This window comes from Halichoerus grypus, chromosome 11, assembly GCF_964656455.1.
Source record: "Halichoerus grypus chromosome 11, mHalGry1.hap1.1, whole genome shotgun sequence".
NCBI lineage: Eukaryota > Metazoa > Chordata > Mammalia > Carnivora > Phocidae > Halichoerus > Halichoerus grypus.
In genome coordinates, this window is record NC_135722.1 from 14,269,587 (window position 1) to 14,287,568 (window position 17,982).

At 41.6% G+C, this 17,982-nt stretch overlaps 1 protein-coding gene across 2 annotated transcripts in view; it reads left to right on the forward strand.

Annotated features, from left to right (window-relative positions):
- FNBP4 (formin binding protein 4) overlaps nt 1-16,531 on the forward strand; it is a 34,321-nt gene extending 17,790 nt beyond the window's left edge. For both annotated transcript variants that reach the window (XM_078058007.1, XM_078058008.1), the window contains exons 13-17: nt 2,235-2,556; nt 2,685-2,829; nt 4,495-4,817; nt 11,991-12,148; nt 15,471-16,531. In XM_078058007.1, the coding sequence (XP_077914133.1) occupies nt 2,235-2,556; nt 2,685-2,829; nt 4,495-4,817; nt 11,991-12,148; nt 15,471-15,561 (1,039 nt within the window). In that variant the 3' untranslated portion in view covers nt 15,562-16,531. The remainder of the gene's footprint in view (nt 1-2,234; nt 2,557-2,684; nt 2,830-4,494; nt 4,818-11,990; nt 12,149-15,470) is intronic.
- Nucleotides 16,532-17,982: the final 1,451 nt, after the last annotated feature.

The window sequence follows — 17,982 nt, forward strand, 5'->3', positions numbered from 1 at the left end:
AGCGTATAATAAAAGCTGTGTTTACCTTTAATCTCTCCTTGACTTCAGACTTAAATGTTGTCTTAAGTGGCAAAATAATACCACCAACAGGGTTATATTTAGAAACAAAGAGAAGCATCATGTAATAGGACATCCATCGATACTCAGAGATTTCTTAAGTTCTTTGTGTTTAAGCTAAAGGAGATAATTATCAGTATTAAGACACAGCTTTTGTGTTTTGAGCAAACTTAGTATGGAATTGCGATATTAACCAGAAATGCTCCTTGTTTGCTGCTGAATTTATCAAGTCCAGTTTAGCTAGAATTCTGATTATCTGTTGGAAGTTGTAAACCACATTATTAACCTTGAAGCTATATTTCCTTGAGTTGCTTTGCATAGCAGCACATTACCATCATAAACATATTTGTATTGCATTATGCTTCTAGATGAGAATATGTAAAATTCAACTTACTAATTTACCTACCAAATGTTGTTGAAAGTTTAGTAGAAGAAAGTTTGAGAAGTTATTAATTCTTGGTATTTATTACCTTAGTTCTGATGTAATCTTGATGTTCTATTATTATGTAATAAAGTAGACTGCTTGGTCATACCCAGACTTTATTCGTCTAAAAGTGTGTAAATTCATATTAGATATGACCAAATATAAAAGTTAAATGAGGCAGTTGAAGTCTTTTAGCTGGAAAACTGCATTCTTGTTTTCTGGTTAATATTTTTTCAGTGCTCTTTTCCTTTAAGTAAGCAACTTCTCAAAATAATTATAGTAACCACGTGAATCATCTTAAAGTCTTTTACAGTAATATATATCTGCTCCATAAAAACTAAAGCTGTCCTAAAAGCCAAACGGTTTATGGTAGCTTTGGTTTTACCTTGTTGAGAACCAGTGTGGTGTCTTTTGAGGCAACCAAGGTAAAGGGTTGTATCATTGTTGAGAGCCTTTTGTAATAGCACCCTTATTTAATCCACCACTTTTGACCATGAAATTTAACAGGTGATTGCATTTGGATCTCTACTCCATGAGAAGTGAGATTTATTCACCTGTAATTTCTAAAGCTCTTAGACCCCTGGCATTTCACCAGGTCTTCTTGGTAAAATAGCACTAGACTAGGAGTCAGACCTGGCCACTGAGAGCTGTATGATCTTGGGCAAGTCATTTCCCTCCTGGGTTTCATTACCTTTGAAATGAGAGAGTTGAACTAGATGATTTCTCATGTCTCTTCTACTCCTAAATTCTATGATTTTTAGGGAGAAAATTCCCTTCAGCATTCCTGGGATATATATCTAATAGTCCCATATATTGTGAAACTTCCCTATTGACGATAAAGAGGGATGGGGAAGGCTACAAGTAAGTATATGCTCCTATTTTCTCTAATCCTTAAAGCTTTTCCCAGGAGAGAAAGGACAGTAATTAACTGGCTTTTGCAGAATTTGAGGAAAACTGATTCTGCAACCTTTTAGCTATAATTTCTTAACTCAGACTCCAGCATCAGTTCACATCCTCTGCATCTTCAAACACCTCTTTTGTGTGTGCCTTCATTATCATTTACCTTGAAGATTTGTTGTTCTAAATTTCCCTTTTCTCATTACAGAAATTAAAAAAAAAATTACCTTCCTGATTTGTGTTGCTGTGATTTAGCAAATGTAATTCATACAAAGGTGCAAAGGAATGATAGAGTTGACAAGAGCACCTTGCAAATGGATTTTTAAAATGTAGTAACTCAAATTAATTAAAATAGGTAGAATTCGAAATAGGTGTGAATGAGTACTCTCTGGGTCATCCCCAGTCAGTCATCTAGCTCACTAAAAAATAAAATAACATGGAATCAGTATTGCAGATGCACATTATTCATTCCCCTCTTCTCTTTTGAAATAAAAAAGACCCAGAGTGTTGCCTTCTACTTGTGTGTGTTGAAACTGTGAATGTTTGAAATAAAAAACTTCAGGTTCAAATGACCAAATTTCTCATTGAGTTGATGTGGTGTGCTTCATTTATTCATCCATAAATCTGGACCCAAAGAACGAGACTAGTATATAACATAGCTGGGGCGAGTGCTAACTGTGAGGTTCGTAAATTCATCTTTCCATGGTAGTCATTTTTGAACTGAATTGCTTAATATTTCAGTGACCTCAATGTAGAGTAGATGCCTGTGGGTTAGATTTTGTTTCACTAGTTACTTGAACATTGCTGTGAATGTAAGCCACAGAGTTTTTGTCTTGCCTTTTCTCTGACTCCTGTTTGTTTTCATAGGTTCTCTTTGTAAAGAGTCCTTTTCTGGCCAAGTTTCTTCTTCATCGCTCATGCCACTTACTCCATTCTGGACCCTCCTTCAGTCAAATGTGCCTGTGCTTCAACCTCCATTACCTTTGGAAATGCCACCACCCCCACCTCCACCCCCAGAATCCCCTCCTCCCCCTCCCCCTCCCCCTCCTCCTGTAGAAGATGGTGAGATCCAGGAGGTAGAGATGGAGGATGAGGGAAGTGAGGAGCCTCCTGCCCCAGGAACAGAGGAGGATACTCCATTGAAACCCTCGACACAAACCACGGTTGTAACCAGCCAGGTGAGAAATACTGTGGGGCTTTTTGAAGACACTCTGGGGACTGGGGCATGATTTGACACCATGTTTTATTTTAGAAGAGGACGTTTAATCAGGGCTTTCAGCCACTAACTAGATTCTCTGTGTTTCAGAGTTCAGTTGATTCTACCGTCTCTAGTTCTCCTTCCACTAAAGCGATAAAAAGAAAAGCTACAGAAATTAGTACTGCAGTAGTTCAGAGATCGGCTACCATTGGTAGTTCTCCGGTGCTCTACAGCCAGTCAGCTATAGCTACAGGTAAACGTTGTGATTGAGATGCTTTCCTCAATGTGTTCTATCTTTGTTTTCAGGATTAGATGTCATAAGAGGCTTTTAGATGTCATGTAATGGCTTTTCATTACTTTGTTTAAGTAGGCGCCACACCCAGTGTGGAGCCCAGTGTGGTTCTTCAACTCGACAACCTTGAGATCAAGAGTCCAACACTTAACCACTGAGCTACCCAGGCGCCCCAAAGGCTTTTCATTTTAAAATACATGTTTCTTGCAGTTACTAAAAACTACTATGTATTCTTCCAGATTGTTTTCTGTGCACTTAACATGATTTCAGTAATTTTAATGTTTAAGTACCTTAATGCTGGGGCGCCTGACTAGCTTAGTCAGTAGAGCATACAACTCTTGAGCTCAGGATCATGAGTTTATTTATTTATTTAAGATTTTATTTATTTGTCAGAGAGAGCACAAGCAGGGGGGAGCGGCAGGCAGATGGAGAAGCAGGCTCCCCGCTGAGCAGGGAGCCCGATGCGGGACTCGATCCCAGGACCCTGGAATCATGACCTGAGCCAAAGGCAGATGCTTAACCAACTGAGCCACCCATGTGGGTTCCAGGACCATGAGTTTAAACCCCATGTTGGATGTAGAGCTTACTTTAAAGAAATAGGAAAACAAAAAAAAAAGTACCTTATTGCTAAAGTATTCAGAAACATTTTGCTACCAGAGAGTGTGGCTCTATCTATCTATTTATCTATCTTCTATCTATATTTAAGGGTTTTATTTCTTTGAGAGAGAGAGCCCGCGCACATGAGAGAGAGCACAAGCGATGGGCAGGGGCAGAGGGAGAAGCAGACACCCCGATCAGCAGGGAACCCAATGTGGGACTCCATCCTAGGACCCTGGGATCATGACCTCAGCCAAAGGATGCTTAACTGACTGAGCCACCCAGGTGCCCCTGTGGCTACATATATATATATATATTTTTTTAAAGATTTTATTTATTTATTTGACAGAGAGAGACACAGCGAGAGGGGGAACACAAGCGGGGCGGAATGGGAGAGGGAGAAGCAGGCTTCCCACGGAGCAGGGAGCCTGATGTGGGGCTCGATCCCAGGACCCTGGGATCATGACTTGAGCCGAAGGCAGATGCCTAATGACTGAGCCACCCAGGCACCCCTATATATTTTTTTCAAGATTTATTTATTTAGTTTAGAATGGGGTAGGGAGTGAGAGAAATCCTCAGGCAGACTCCCTGCTGAGCGTGGAGCCCAGTGCAGGGCTCCGTGTCACCATCCAGAGATCATGACCTGAGTCAGACGTTTAACTGACTGAGCCACCCAGGTGCCCCGTGGCTGTATTTTTTGAGGAAAAGGTGTACTGACATTTTGTAAGTGATCTAACCCCATGTCTCTTTTCCGTCTTTTCCTTGTTTTTGCTTTGTCACAAGGTCCTTCTTTTTTTTTTTTTTTTAAGATTTTATTTATTTGACAGACACAGCAAGAGAGGGAACACAAGCAGGGGGAGTGGGAGAGGGAGAAGCAGGCTTCCTGCAGAGCAGGGAGCCCGATGCAGGGCTCGATCCCAGGACCCTGGGATCATGACCTGAGCCGAAGGCAGACGCTTAACGACTGAGCCACCCAGGCGCCCCTCACAAGGTCCTTCTTACAGTTTCATTTTATGTTTTCCATGTTAGGTCACCAGGCAGCAGGGATTGGACACCAGGCAGTATCGGTTAGCCATCCAGCAACAGGAATGGGTCATCAAGCTAGAGGAATGAGCCTACAGTCAAATTACCTAGGACTGGCCTCAGCTCCTGCAATTATGAGCTATGCTGAATGTTCTGTCCCAATGGCCGTGAGTGCTCCCACATTGCAGCCAGTCCAGGCCCGAGGTGCTGTGCCTACCACTGCCATTATTGAACCACCACCACCTCCTCCTCCTCCTCCTCCTCCACCACCACCACCAGCTCCTAAAATGCCACCACCTGAGAAGACCAAAAAAGGAAAGAAAGATAAGGTATAGTAAATCTGTCTAAGTTTCTATTTAAAAAAATTTTTTAGAGCTCCTGGGTGGCTCAGTCGGTTAAATATCTGCCTTTAGGTCACGACGTTAACTGACTGAGCCACCTAGGCGCCCCACGATTTTATTTATTTTTTATCCATTCTGGCAGTATACGACTTTTAATTGGATAGTTTCATTTATATCAGTAAATTACTAAATTTATTATCAGTAGTTACTAATAGGGAAGGACTTACTGTTACCATTTTGTTGCTTGTTTTCTGTATATCTTAAAAGGCTTTTTTTGTTCTCATTTCTTCCCTTACTGCTGCCTTTTGTGTTTAGTTGAATTTTTTCAGTGACACATTTTGATTCCCTTGTCATATCTTTTTGCATATATTCTATGGTTATTTCTTTGTGATTACTGTGGGTATTATATATAATGTGCTAAAGTTATAATAATCTGTTTTAAACTGATACACTCCATTGCAGACAAAAGCTATACAGCTGCACCCCACTCCATTATTGGTGTTATAAATTACATCTTTACATATTTTGTACCATTAATCCAGATTTATAATTATTTGTATGCTTTTGTCTTTTAAATTCAGTAGGAGAATAAGTAGAGTTACAAACCAAAATCATAATCGTACTGGTTTTTATATTTGTCCATGTATTTCCTTTACCAGAGAACTTTATATTTTTGTATGACAAGTTACTTTCTAGCATCTTTTCATTTCAACTTGAAGGACTCCGCTCCCTTAAGCATTTCTTATAAGGCAAGTCAGGCAGTAATGAACTCCCTCAGCTTTTGTTTATTTGGGAACATCTTAATTTTTTCCTCATTTTTGAAGGAAAATGTTGCCTGGTATAACATTCTCAATTGGCTCTTTTATTTTTTCTTTTCTTTTAACTTTAACAACTTTAAATATATCATCCTCCTGTCTTTTGGCCTATGCCATTTCTGCCAGAAATCCTCTGATAATCTTATTGAGGATCCCTTACATGACAAGTCACTTTTTTTTCCTGCTTTGTAGATGCTCTTTGGCTTTTTTTTTTTTTTAAGATTTTATTTATTTGACAGAGAGAGACACAGCCAGAGAGGGAACACAAGCAGGGGGAGTGGGAGAGGGAGAAGCAGGCTTCCCTCGGAGCGGGGAGCCCGATGCGGGGCTCGATCCCAGGACCCTGGGATTATGACCTGAGCCGAAGGCAGGCGCTTAATGACTGAGTCACCCAGGCGCCCCTCTCTTTGGCTTTTGACAAGTTATGTCACAGTGTGGTCTTTTGATCCTACATGGAGTTTGTTAGGCCTCTTGGATATGTATATCCATGTCTTCCTTAAATTTGGGAATTTTTTGGCTATTTCTTTCGCTTTTTATTTTTAAAATTTTTTTTAAATATGTATTTTTAAAGATTTATTTGACAGCACAGCAGGCAGGTGGAGAGGGAGAAGCAGTCTCCCCCCGAGCAGGGAGCCCGATGCAGGGCTCGATCCCAGGACCCTGGGATCATGACCTGAGCCGAAGGCAGACGCTTAACGACTGAGCCACCCAGGCGCGTGCGCGCCCCCACACCCCCGCCTTTTTGAAGTAGTCTCCACACCCAGCTTGGAGTCCAGAACAGGACTTGAACTTGTGACCCTGACTGAGATCAAGACCTGAGTTGATACCAAGAGTCAGACGCTTAAGTGACTGAGCCACCTAGGCACCCCATGGCTATTCTTAAAATAAGCTCTGCTCTTTTCTTTCCAGCCTCCTGGGACTCCCATAATGCATATATTGGTCCACTTAATGGTGTATTATAAGTCACTTAGACCTTGTTCACTTTGCTTCATTCTTTTTCCTCTGCAGACTCAGTAATTTCAAATGACCTCCCATGAATTTTACTGATCCTTTCTTCTACTTATCAGTCTGCTGTTGAGCTAATGAATTTTTCAGTTCACATTTTTCAACTTCAGAATTTCTATCTGGTTTGGATTTTTTTTATATCTATCTCTTTGTTAATCTCATCTTGTTCATGTATAATTTTCCTGATTTCCATTAGTTCTTTGCTGATATTTTCCTTGAGCACATTTAAGACAACTGTTTTAGGGCCATCTGGGTGGCTCAGTCAGTTAAGCGTCTGCCATCAGCTCAGGTCATGATCCCAGGGTCCTGGGATGGAGCCCCACAGTGGGCTCCCTGCTCGGCGAGAAGCCTGCTTCTCCCTCTCCCACTCCCCCTGCTTGTGTTCCTGCTCTCACTGTCTCTGTCAAATAAATAAATAAAATCTTTTTTTTAAAAAAAAAAGACAACTGTTTTAAAGTCTTATCTAGTATGTTTTCAGCATGTGTTTATGGTTGGTTTCTAGACATTTTTTTTTTCCTTTGAATGGGTGTGTTTCCCAGTTTCTTTGTGTATTTTGTGATTTTTTTTTTTTCTTTGTTGAAAATTAGGCATTTGAGAAAACAACTCTCTCCCAGTCTTTGCAGCCGGGCTGTATTTGTGGAAAGAGCTTCATTAATGAGCCCCGCATGAAGGCTCAGGATCTTTACTTGGGCTTTTTCTGGGCGTTTGTATTCCTTGGATTTGTGCTTTTTTTTTTCCCCATTCCCCTGTATACTTTTAATTTTAATTTTCCTGAGTCTCACACCTGCTTTTTTCCTAGGAGCCTTACATGCTGTATAGTATTCCTCTGCCCATAATTTCTTGCTCCCAGGTATCCACATGACTGCAGTTTCCCTATGGTTTTCACATGCCACAGTGCCTGCCATTGCCTTTCATGGCTTCCAACCTGAGATCCAAAACATACTGCCATTCCTGCTTGAGCTCCAAGTTAGGCATTATACAGAAACCAGTGCTTCAGGCAGCCACAGACAGGGTAGAACATTTCACCCTTTTCCTTCCCTCCTGAAGGAGGGAACTGAGAATTGGCTGTTTCACCCCAACCACGTGGGAGAGGGTGGTGCAAGGGCAAGCAGACATGCCACAAAATTTCCTGCTGTTTTGAGTGGGGCTGCTATTTATTATTTTTTTTCCAAGATTTTATTTTTACATAATCTCTACACCCATTGTGGGGCTCAAACTTAGAACTCCGAGATCAAAAGTCTCATCCTCTACCTACTGAGCCACACCCCAAGTGTGGTTTCTTGATTGAGTGTTCTCTTGGTTGCTGTAGGTCTTCACCTCATTTTCAGAGTTCCCATAAAGTCATTTTAGTCAGTCTGTATTTGATCACAGTAATGTTTCTGTGAGGAAACAGGGCCTGGAGCTTCATAGTCTGCCATCATTCTGTTGTCATGTCACACTCATGGGCACTTTTGAATGTCCTGATCACCCAAAAAAACTTTCTCACCAGCTTTTCTCCTCTGTGTTAGCACTTCATCCTTCTGCCTCAACTGTAATCTTTTGTCCTGGGGGTCAACAGGGCAAATTCATTTGCCTTACCGTGTTTCAAGGAATCTTCTTGAATGGGTTATGCATTCACACCAAATAGACAATGTTTCCAGGTTAAGCCACTTGTCCAAGTTGGTACCATGGTTTCAGAAATTACCTGGAAATGAAGCGAATATCATAGAAGTCAATAATAACAATTAAGATAATGTGTAAAGTAGACTAATGTCAAGCTCTATACCAAAGTATACACAGTTCTCCTGAGTCAGAATACTGTTTACCATCTCCATTTCTTTACTTTGTCCACCAGTCCCGATACTATTGTTCTTTACACAATTAAATGTTAGGACAGCCAGTTCTTGGGAATCATTTCTTTTACAAAGCCTTCCTTGACATTGTTCTTCCAACCCGCCAGAGATCATTGCTTCCTCCTCTTTTCATGCAGTAAGTAATTTTTTAGCCAGTCATGCTTTTATGGTCTTATAATTTGGAAAATCCAGAATTCTAACTTGGTAATACATCATTTTTACATTCTTGATATTAAAACAAATGATGGCCTATCTCTGTGTTGTATACAGGCCATTTTAAAAGAATATAAAATAGGGGTGCCTGAGTGGTTCAGTCACTTGTGTCTGACTCTGTTTCGGCTCAGGTCATGATCTCAGTGTCATGAGATCGAGCCCCACATGGGGCTTCGTGCTCTGCTTGGGATTCTCCCTCCTCTCCCTCTCCCCCTCCCCCCATGTGTGTGCTCTCTCTCTCTAAAATAAATAAATAGGGGCGCCTGGGTGGCTCAGTCGTTAGGCATCTGCCTTTGGCTCAGGTCATGATCCCAGGGTCCTGGGATCGAGCCCCGCATTCGGCTCCCTGCTCGGCGGGAAGCCTGCTTCTCCCTCTCCCACGCCCCCTGCTTGTGTTCCTGCTCTCGCTGTGTCTCTCTCTGTCAAATAAAGGAATAGAATCTTTAAAAAAATTGTTTAAAAAAATAATAATAATAAAATAAACAAAATCTTTAAAAAAAATAGGGGCACCTGGGTGACTTAGTTGGTTAAGTGTCCAACTCTTACTCTCAGCTCAGGTCTTGATCTCAGGGTTATGAGTTCAAGCCCCACATTGGGCTCCATGCTGGGCATGGAGCCTACTTGAAAAGAAGGGGGGCCTGGGTGGCTCAGTTGGTTAAGCCGCCGACTCTTGATTTCGGCTCAGGTCATGATCTCAGGGTCATGAGTTCAAGCCCTGCCTTGGGCTCTGCCCTCAGCATGGAGTCTGCTTGTCCCTCTTCCTCTGCTCCTCCCCCCACACCACACACTCTCTCTCTCTCTCTCTCTCTAAAATAAATAAATAAAATCTTTAAAAAAAAAAAAAAGGAAAGAGGGAGCCTGGGTGGCTCAGTCAGTTAAGCGTCTGCCTTCGGCTCAGGTCATGATCCCAGGGTCCCGGGATCAAGCCGCACATTGGGCTCCCTGCTCTGTGGGAAGCCTGCTGCTCCCTCTCCCACTCCCCCTGCTTGTGTTCCCTCTCTCACTGTCTGTCAAATAAATAAATAAATCTTTAAAAAATATATATATAAACTAATATACTTAATGCCTCATGTTCAGGAATATTTGAAATACATGTTTTCAGTCTTTTTGCTGAAGAGTTTTGTGTGCAGCTTACTAGAAAATAAACTAGAAAATAAGTCCTAACCATCCGGTCTTTATTCCTCTGACTGCAGTGTTCCCCTGTGAAAACGTGCATAACAGCCAGTGCAACTCTATATCCATGGTTTTGAATGTGATTGGCAATAAATAACTTCTAAAACATAACTAATTTTCCCATGACTGATAGGAATCAAATGTGATAAAAAAATTTTTTTCACAAATCCCAATAGAAGTCAAAATGAAACCACAGTGACTACCCAGAGCTTTGGGTTTTTTTTAAATTTTTTTATTGTTATGTTAATCCCCATACATTACATCATTAGTTTTAGATATAGTGTTCCATGATTCATTGTTTGTGCATAACACCCAGTGCTCCATGCAGAACGTGCCCTCCTCAATACCCATCACCAGGCTAACCCATCCTCCCACCCCCCAGAGCTTTGTTTTTTAATCACATTTGCCAGTGTTCAGTGAAAGGTTATACCTCGGTGAGCCCTCTGTGCACATGTGACCATTATTACTTCGTGTTACTTTTTATTCAGTTGGTTCCATGCTAAGCCAGAATGGTCTGTTTCGGAGCTTGCTGGAAGGCTGTGTATGCAGTGTGTGAGGCTGTACCACAGGTGAAATGACAGACTAGATCGTGGGAAGGTGTGGGGAGCTAACGGTGTAAGCACAACACATGGGCCCTCGTTTCCCCAGAAGGTTAAGAACTCTGAATTACGGTCAAAGTAGGGTATCGAGTTAGGGAGATAAGTAACAGAAGAAAGACTAAAAATACGAAACTTATTTTCTCAGATTTTTGAAGGCTTAAGAAATGTCTCTCACGTGCAGGCAGGAAGAATAGGTTGGGCCCCCGTACCCAGTCCGACGTGAGCACAGCTGCACTTAATCACACCTGCCCACGCGCGTGCCTGCTGGTGCTTCCGGTGTGTGACCTGGTCGGGTCTTCAGACACACAGTTCTGCTGGTCTTCAAAGTACAGGGGATAAAGGGCGCCTGGGTGGCTCAGTTGGTTACGCGACTGCCTTCGGCTCAGGTCATGATCCTGGAGTCCCTGGATCGAGTCCCGCATCGGGCTCCCTGCTCGTCAGGGAGTCTGCTTCTCCCTCTGACCCTCCCAACCCTCCCCCCTCTCATGTGCTCTCTCTCTCTCATTCTCTCTCTCTCAAATAAATAAAATCTTTAAAAAAAAAAATACAGGGGATAAAATATTTTTAATGCATACGATTTGTCAGGCATTCTCCTTAGAAGCTTGGAATTCAATAGTGAGTCAGACAAACAAATCCTGTTTTTGTGGAGATTCCCTTCTGGAGGGCTGGAGAAGAAGGGGGAATGGGGAGACAAATAGGCAAGTATGTGCATGTTCGGTGCTTTAAAAAAAAAAAAATGCAGTGAGGCAAAACAAGCAGTGTTAAAGGACAAAAAGTGGTCTTTGGGAGGTGGTGCTGTTTCAGATAGGGTGGTCAGGGAAAGCCTCTTTGCTAGAGTGCCTTTGAACAGAGGCCTGAGGGTAATAACAGAGCAAACCATGTTGGACATACATAGTTCTACTTTTCTAAGTATCACCAGCATATTTTTTTTTACTATGATAGTACATATTATAGATAATTTAGAAAATGAAGAAGAGCCAAAAGAACAAAAATAAAATCTCCTCTTAGAACTAATCTTACTAATATTTTGATGTTATATCTCCTTGCATTTTTTATATTTTGTTGCCATTGACTATGTTGCTCTTTACAGAAAAGCTGGCCATTTATTTCTCAGTTCTATTTTTCACTTGATGTGAACATGGCATCCACTTGATGTGAACAGGGCATCTACTTAAAACTTGCCAAAGGCAACACTGTAATTCTGAGCTGAGCTAAGGGCAACAGTTTTGAATTCCATAGAATAATGAGGCTAAAGGAAATTTTTCTGACCCAATTTAATAAAAATATGTTTAAAGTTTTAGATTTTTTTTTCTTTTTTACAGTTTTTAGATTTTCAAGCATTAGATGTATAGTTCGTAAAATTTTTGGCAGGAACTTATAATAGTATTTATTTTCTGTGTTTCTGTCCCTTTGATTTTAAAGTCCCCTTATTCCTTAGATCTAAGAAGGGATCTGGATCTTAGGTGGCTCTCATTTCCATATTTTATGTATTATCTTCTTCCTGACCTTTAACCTTTGCTCTAGGCAAAGAAGAGTAAAACCAAAATGCCATCTCTGGTAAAGAAGTGGCAGAGTATCCAGCGTGAGTTAGATGAAGAGGAGAACTCTAGTTCCAGTGAAGAGGACCGGGAATCCACCGCACAGAAGCGCATCGAAGAGTGGAAGCAGCAGCAGCTGGTCAGGTACAGAGAGACTGCGGATGAGTGGGCTGTGCTGCTGGCTTCAGAGCACTTGTCATAGTCTTTGAATCACAGTCCTTCATGTTTGGTGTGTTTTTTTACAAATGTATCTAAAGGTTTATAACTCACAGTAATGTTTATTTCCCTGTAAAAATTACGATTTACCCTTTTTCAAAATTAGAAATACCAGAGTTTTAACACTTTATCCTCCGAATTGTTTCTCTTAAGCAAAGGAGTGTTTTTAACTCGGAGCATACCAGGAAAAACAGATGTCCCTTTTACCATGTAGATCCAATAGACCCTTTTATAATTTTTTTAAAAATTATTTTACAATAATTTACCTAAGTTAAAAGGAGGGCGGCTGACTCAGTCCGTGGAGAATGGGACTCTTGATCTTGGGGTTGTGAATTCACGTTGCGTTGCAGAGATTACTTAAAAAGGGAAGGGGAGAAAATTCCATTAGAGATTCTGCTAAGAATTTGTAAACATAGCTAACTCAAATATTTTTTTTTTCCTGGTTTTGAAGGTATATAGAGTAAACTCTGAGCAACATACTCATAAGTAGTGCTACTGTATTTCACATCCGTCTTGGATAGGTTCTAGCTTATTCCTTCTGGTTCTCACACTTGCAACATCAATGAAAACATTTGGGAGAGGATCACCATCTTTTGTTTCATAATTCAAAACATTTTTATTTTTAGATATATAAATACCAATTGGAATGGTCATTATAAGGAAATTTTTTTGTTTCTAAAATGTCCATTTCTCCAGTTATTACATACCTGCTTTTAGCATTTGTCTACTTCAGAACCCTATGAAATAAATTGTAGCATACAGCATCGTAAAACCTGGAAGATTCCTATCACGTGTCATTTTAGGGAAATGAGATAGTCCTGGTTCTCATTACAAAATAATTGGGTGATGATGTTCCTTTTTTTTTTTTTTAAGATTTATTTATTAGAGAAGAGCACAAGCAGGGAGAGCGGCAGGCAGAGGGAGAGGGAGAAGCAGGCTTCCCGCTGAGCAAGGAGCCCAATGCAAGGCTCGATCCCAGGACCTGGGATCATGACCTGGGCTGAAGGCAGCCACTTAACCAACTGAGCCACTGCCCCGCCTATGTTGTTCCTTTTTAATTCTTAGAAATTTTGTTCTTAGAAATACACTCTTCCGGGGCACCTGGGTGGCTCAGTCATTAAGCGTCTGCCTTCGGCTCAGGTCATGATCCCAGGGTCCTGGGATCGAGCCCCGCATCGGGCTCCCTGCTCTGCGGGAAGCCTGCTTCTCCCTCTCCCACTCCTCCTGCTTGTGATCCCTCTCTCACTGTCTCTATCTCTGTCAAATAAATAAATAAAATAGGGGGACGGACTAGATTGGCATCAATCTTGCTGCACATGGGAACCACTAAAGGATCTTTAAAAGATGCTTGGACTCCGTCCTCCCCCAATTCTGATTTAATGGTTCTAGGTTATGGCCTGGGCATTAGAATTTTTAAAGCTCTCATGTGCAGTGAAGCCTGAGAAGCACTGGACTGGAAAACCACAGACTTGAGCCTGACAGCTTGGGAAATGTGTTGCAGTGCTGCTTTGTCAGGGAGGCTAATTAGCTTTGGCATTCAGAAGAAAGAGGTGAGGGGCACCTGGGTGGCTCAGTCATTAAGCGTCTGCCTTCGGCTCAGGTCATGATCCCAGGGTCCTGGGATCGAGCCCTGCATCAGGCTCCCTGCTCGGCGGGAAGCCTGCTTCTCCCACTCCCCCTGCTTGTGTTCCCTCTCTTGCTGTGTCTGTCTCTGTCAAATAAATAAATAAAAATGGGTACTCAAGGGGCGCCTGGGTGGCTCAGTCGTTAAGCGTCTGCCTTTGGCTCAGGTCATGATCCCAAGGTCCTGGGATCGAGCCCCGCATCGGGCTCCCTGCTCAGCGGGAAGCCTGCTTCTCCCTCTCCCACTCCCCCTGCTTGTGTTACCTCTCTCCCTGTATTTCTGTCAAATAAATAAAATCTTTAAATAAAAAGAAATATACTCTTCACTCATCAATCTCAAATTTGAGAAAATTCTTCTAGGATATGGTCCTCTTAATACCCATAGTCTGAAATTTTACTTACCCAATAAGTTCTGCCATCATAATTAGAATGTACAATGCCACTGTCTGTCTGTTTGCATTTATCTTCTGGCTTGTCTAATATTTGCGGGGGGGGCACCTGGCTGGCTCAGTTGCTATAGCATGCAACTCTTGATCTTGGGGTCATGAGTTCAAGCCCCACGGTGGGCATAGAGCTTACTTTAAAAATAGTAATAATAATATTGGGGTGGGAGGGGACTATGAAGATGTTGCCTCCAGACTTTTTTACTACCTTGAAAGGTTGTATACTCTTTATTTGGGGCAGCACAATAAGAAAACTGAGGGGTACTATTAGTGACCGTTTATTGCACTTTTCCCTCATCCTTGTAGGTGATTCCATTATTCGGTTTTCTTATTGTTTTTTTGTCTTTTTTAGTATTGCTGGGAATTGAGTAATGATTAATTCCTATAATGATGAAATAGCAAACTATTTCAAGATGGTAGCTGGGGAATCACAAAGATTCTGTGATTAGATTATTTTAGATTTATAAAAGGGTCCATTGCATCCATTCTAGTTATTGTAAGATAGGATCTGAGCTTAATCTATCTTGAAAATAATTGAATAAGCCATGAGGTATCAGTCCTTACAAATAGAACTGTTCAAAAGAGAATTTCAAAAACCAAAGCTTCCTGACAGTAAATTGAGGGTTAAAATATATCTTTTCTAAAGAATTGGAACTCTTCGGGACCAAGATAAACTTTCACAAGAATTGTATTCCTGGGACACCTGGGTGGCTCAGTGGGTTAAGTGTCTGCCTTTGGCTCAGGTCATGATACCAGGGTCCTGGGATGGGGCCCTGCGTGGTGTCGGGCTCTCTGCTCCGCGGGGAGCCTGCTTCTCCCTCTCCCTCTGCTGCTCTCCCTGCTGTGCGCGCTCTCTCTCTCTCTCTCTGTGTCACTATTTGTCTCTCTCAAATAAATTAAAAAAAAAAAAAGAATTGTTGTATTCCTTCAGTGTGGCTTTAATGGTTACAGGAGATAGATAAAAGAAAATATGCATTTACGTGTTCATACAACTGTAGAGAGAGCATGTGTGTCTTTGGTTGATGCGTCAGAATTAAGAAATTTGATGAGTATATTGGTAGGTGAGAAACTTTTTGAAGTACATTCATGAACAAAGATCAGAGTTTCAGTGTCAGGTACTGGTTTTTGTGAACAGTTTCCTCCTTTTTCTTCCCAGTGAAGTAATCTGTATGTTGTTTTCACAGTGGCATGGCAGAGAGGAATGCTAATTTTGAAGCGCTTCCTGAGGATTGGCGAGCAAGACTGAAGAGGAGGAAAATGGCTCCAAACACATAGTTTTGTCGGGGGGGGACGGGGGGTTTTTTATTACTGATTTTTTTCTTCTTTGCGTTCAGTTCAGAGTCTTCACCCAGTTTTACTGTTGTCAATAAACTATAAATGTTATGAGGGAGAGCATATGAATTTCCTGGGCAAAAGCATACACACGTACAGCGTTTTCACATTTGTGAAATGTAATTTTTCTGTTTTGCTGAAGGGTGAGGTTGACCGAATGCTTTGACATGGCTGCCTTTATTCTCACACTGGCAAACTCAGCGTTATCAGGTACATTAACCTCATTGATCTGGAACATGTGATTCAGGAGTGTGATACCTCAGCAGAGGACTCACTGACAAAAAGTGAAGGATTTTCCGTCTCATTGAGGCTCACCTAGTTCCTAGTGCGGCTCTCTCTCATTAACTTCTACTCCAGAACAAGTGCAATTAAGAAGGCAGCTCTGTATTGTTTTGCTTAACTGGGATTATCGGAATCTGACCTCTTCCAGCCTGCCATCCCTCAAGTGCTGAGGTATAGTGAGGCGTTTCCCTTGTGCTGACAGATGGCCACACACTCTGGAGAGCTCTTTCTCACACCTTCTAGAACTGGTAGCTCAGTCATTTCACACACTAGTGGCGGATTCACATTTCAGTACCGGCAGCGGCAGGTGATCCTATCTTTAAGTTTGAGGATTTCCCCTCATCTGTGTGGCAGGAAATATAACAAGAGCCACTGTATGTATTAATGTGTCTCCATTGTCTTAACCTTGTTCCAAAATTCACCTTCCTTTTATGTGAATGTACTCTCCATAAAATTCCAGTATTTAAAAAGCAGTTTACTGTTCTGTACTTTCTGTTGTATCACAATCAGGTAAAAGTCACTTTAAACTGAAGAAACGGCAAATTGTGTTTTAAAGCTGTTTGTATTTCTCCAGTTTCTGGCCTTGTAAATTTGTATATATGCTCTAATAAAGCTTTTTTTATACTTCTGATTGGTTATCCTTTTGCTCTTCTGAGGCTGTTATTTCATGATTGTGTCATCAAGACTTGTTTTAAGGCCAGTCTTCATTGTTTTTTCTTACCAAACAGCGTAAAGCATGTGTAAACATTGAACAGCTCTCAGGAAAAAGAAGAGCGGCAGGATCTTGAGTCAGTGGGGGTGGGAGTGGGGGTGGGGACAGGGTGAGAAAAACAGGTTTCTGGCACCAGAAGGTTCTATGACTTAAATTTTGGAGCTTGTACTGTATAATATTAGCTAATGTTTGACCTAAAATCCTGGAAATGATGTAATGTGGTTTTGAAGATAGCTTTTTTCTCTGATTATAAAGGTAATCTCTACCTTGGTTACATTCATATAAAGCTAACCAAAGATAACAATAGTTTGAATTTTATTCCAGTCTATTTATTTGCATGTAATTGAGAAGTTTTACCTACTCGATGTCATGTGTACCAGTGCGTTGAATTTTATTTACCCATTATGCAGGTTGGGGTGACATTTTGTATACAAACTTTTTCTTGTAATTTGCATAGAGCAAATTTGAAGAAATACCAACTAGCAATTAAAACTTTTGCTTTAACTGTCTAGCCGTTTTCTAGACTTGTAGGAATTGCTGCAGAGCACCAGTACCTTTGTCACTATCTTTTTTTTTTTTTTTATTAGAGTGAACGAGAGAGAACACTGAGGGGGGAGATGCAGTGGGAGAGGGAGAAGCAGGCTCCTGGATAAGCAGGATGTGGGGCTCCATCCCAGGACCCTGGGATAATGACTGAGCCACCCTTTGTTACCATCTTAACAGAATGGAGCGCTTTTTTTTTTTTTTCTTTTTTTTTAAAGATGAGCGCTTTAGAGTCTTACAATTTGATGGTCAAAAAGTGTGGTTTCAGTTTTCTTGTAATTTTTCAAATCTAGCTATGGGGTGGTGAGATACAAGATTGGAGAGGGGAAATCGCTCCCTTTGAGCCAACACCTGACAGTTAACCTAAAGCTAAGGAATGGCAAAGAAGTTTGGAATTTTAAGATTTATTTTTTTAAAAGATTTTATTTGTCAGAGAGCGAGCACAAGCAGGGGGAGTGGCAGGCAGAGGGAGAAGCAGGCTCCCAGCGAGCAAGGAACCCTATTTGGGACTCAATCCCAGGACCCTGGGATCATGACCTGAGCCAAAGGCAGACGCTTAACGACTGAGCCACCCAGGCGTCCCAACATTTATTTTAGAGCACGAAAGGGAGGGAGGGGCAGAGGGAGAGGGAGAGAAAATCCTAAGCACAGTCCTCGGGGAGCCCGAGCCAAGGCAGGGCTTGAGATCACGACCGGAGCCCAAGCCAAGAATAGGATGCTTAAGGAAGTTAGGAATATTTTTGAGGACCACTAACTGGCATTGTATTCACCAGTCCAATTGCGGTGCCCCAGAAGGGGGGCTGCAACATCGGATGAAAGGAGCAATG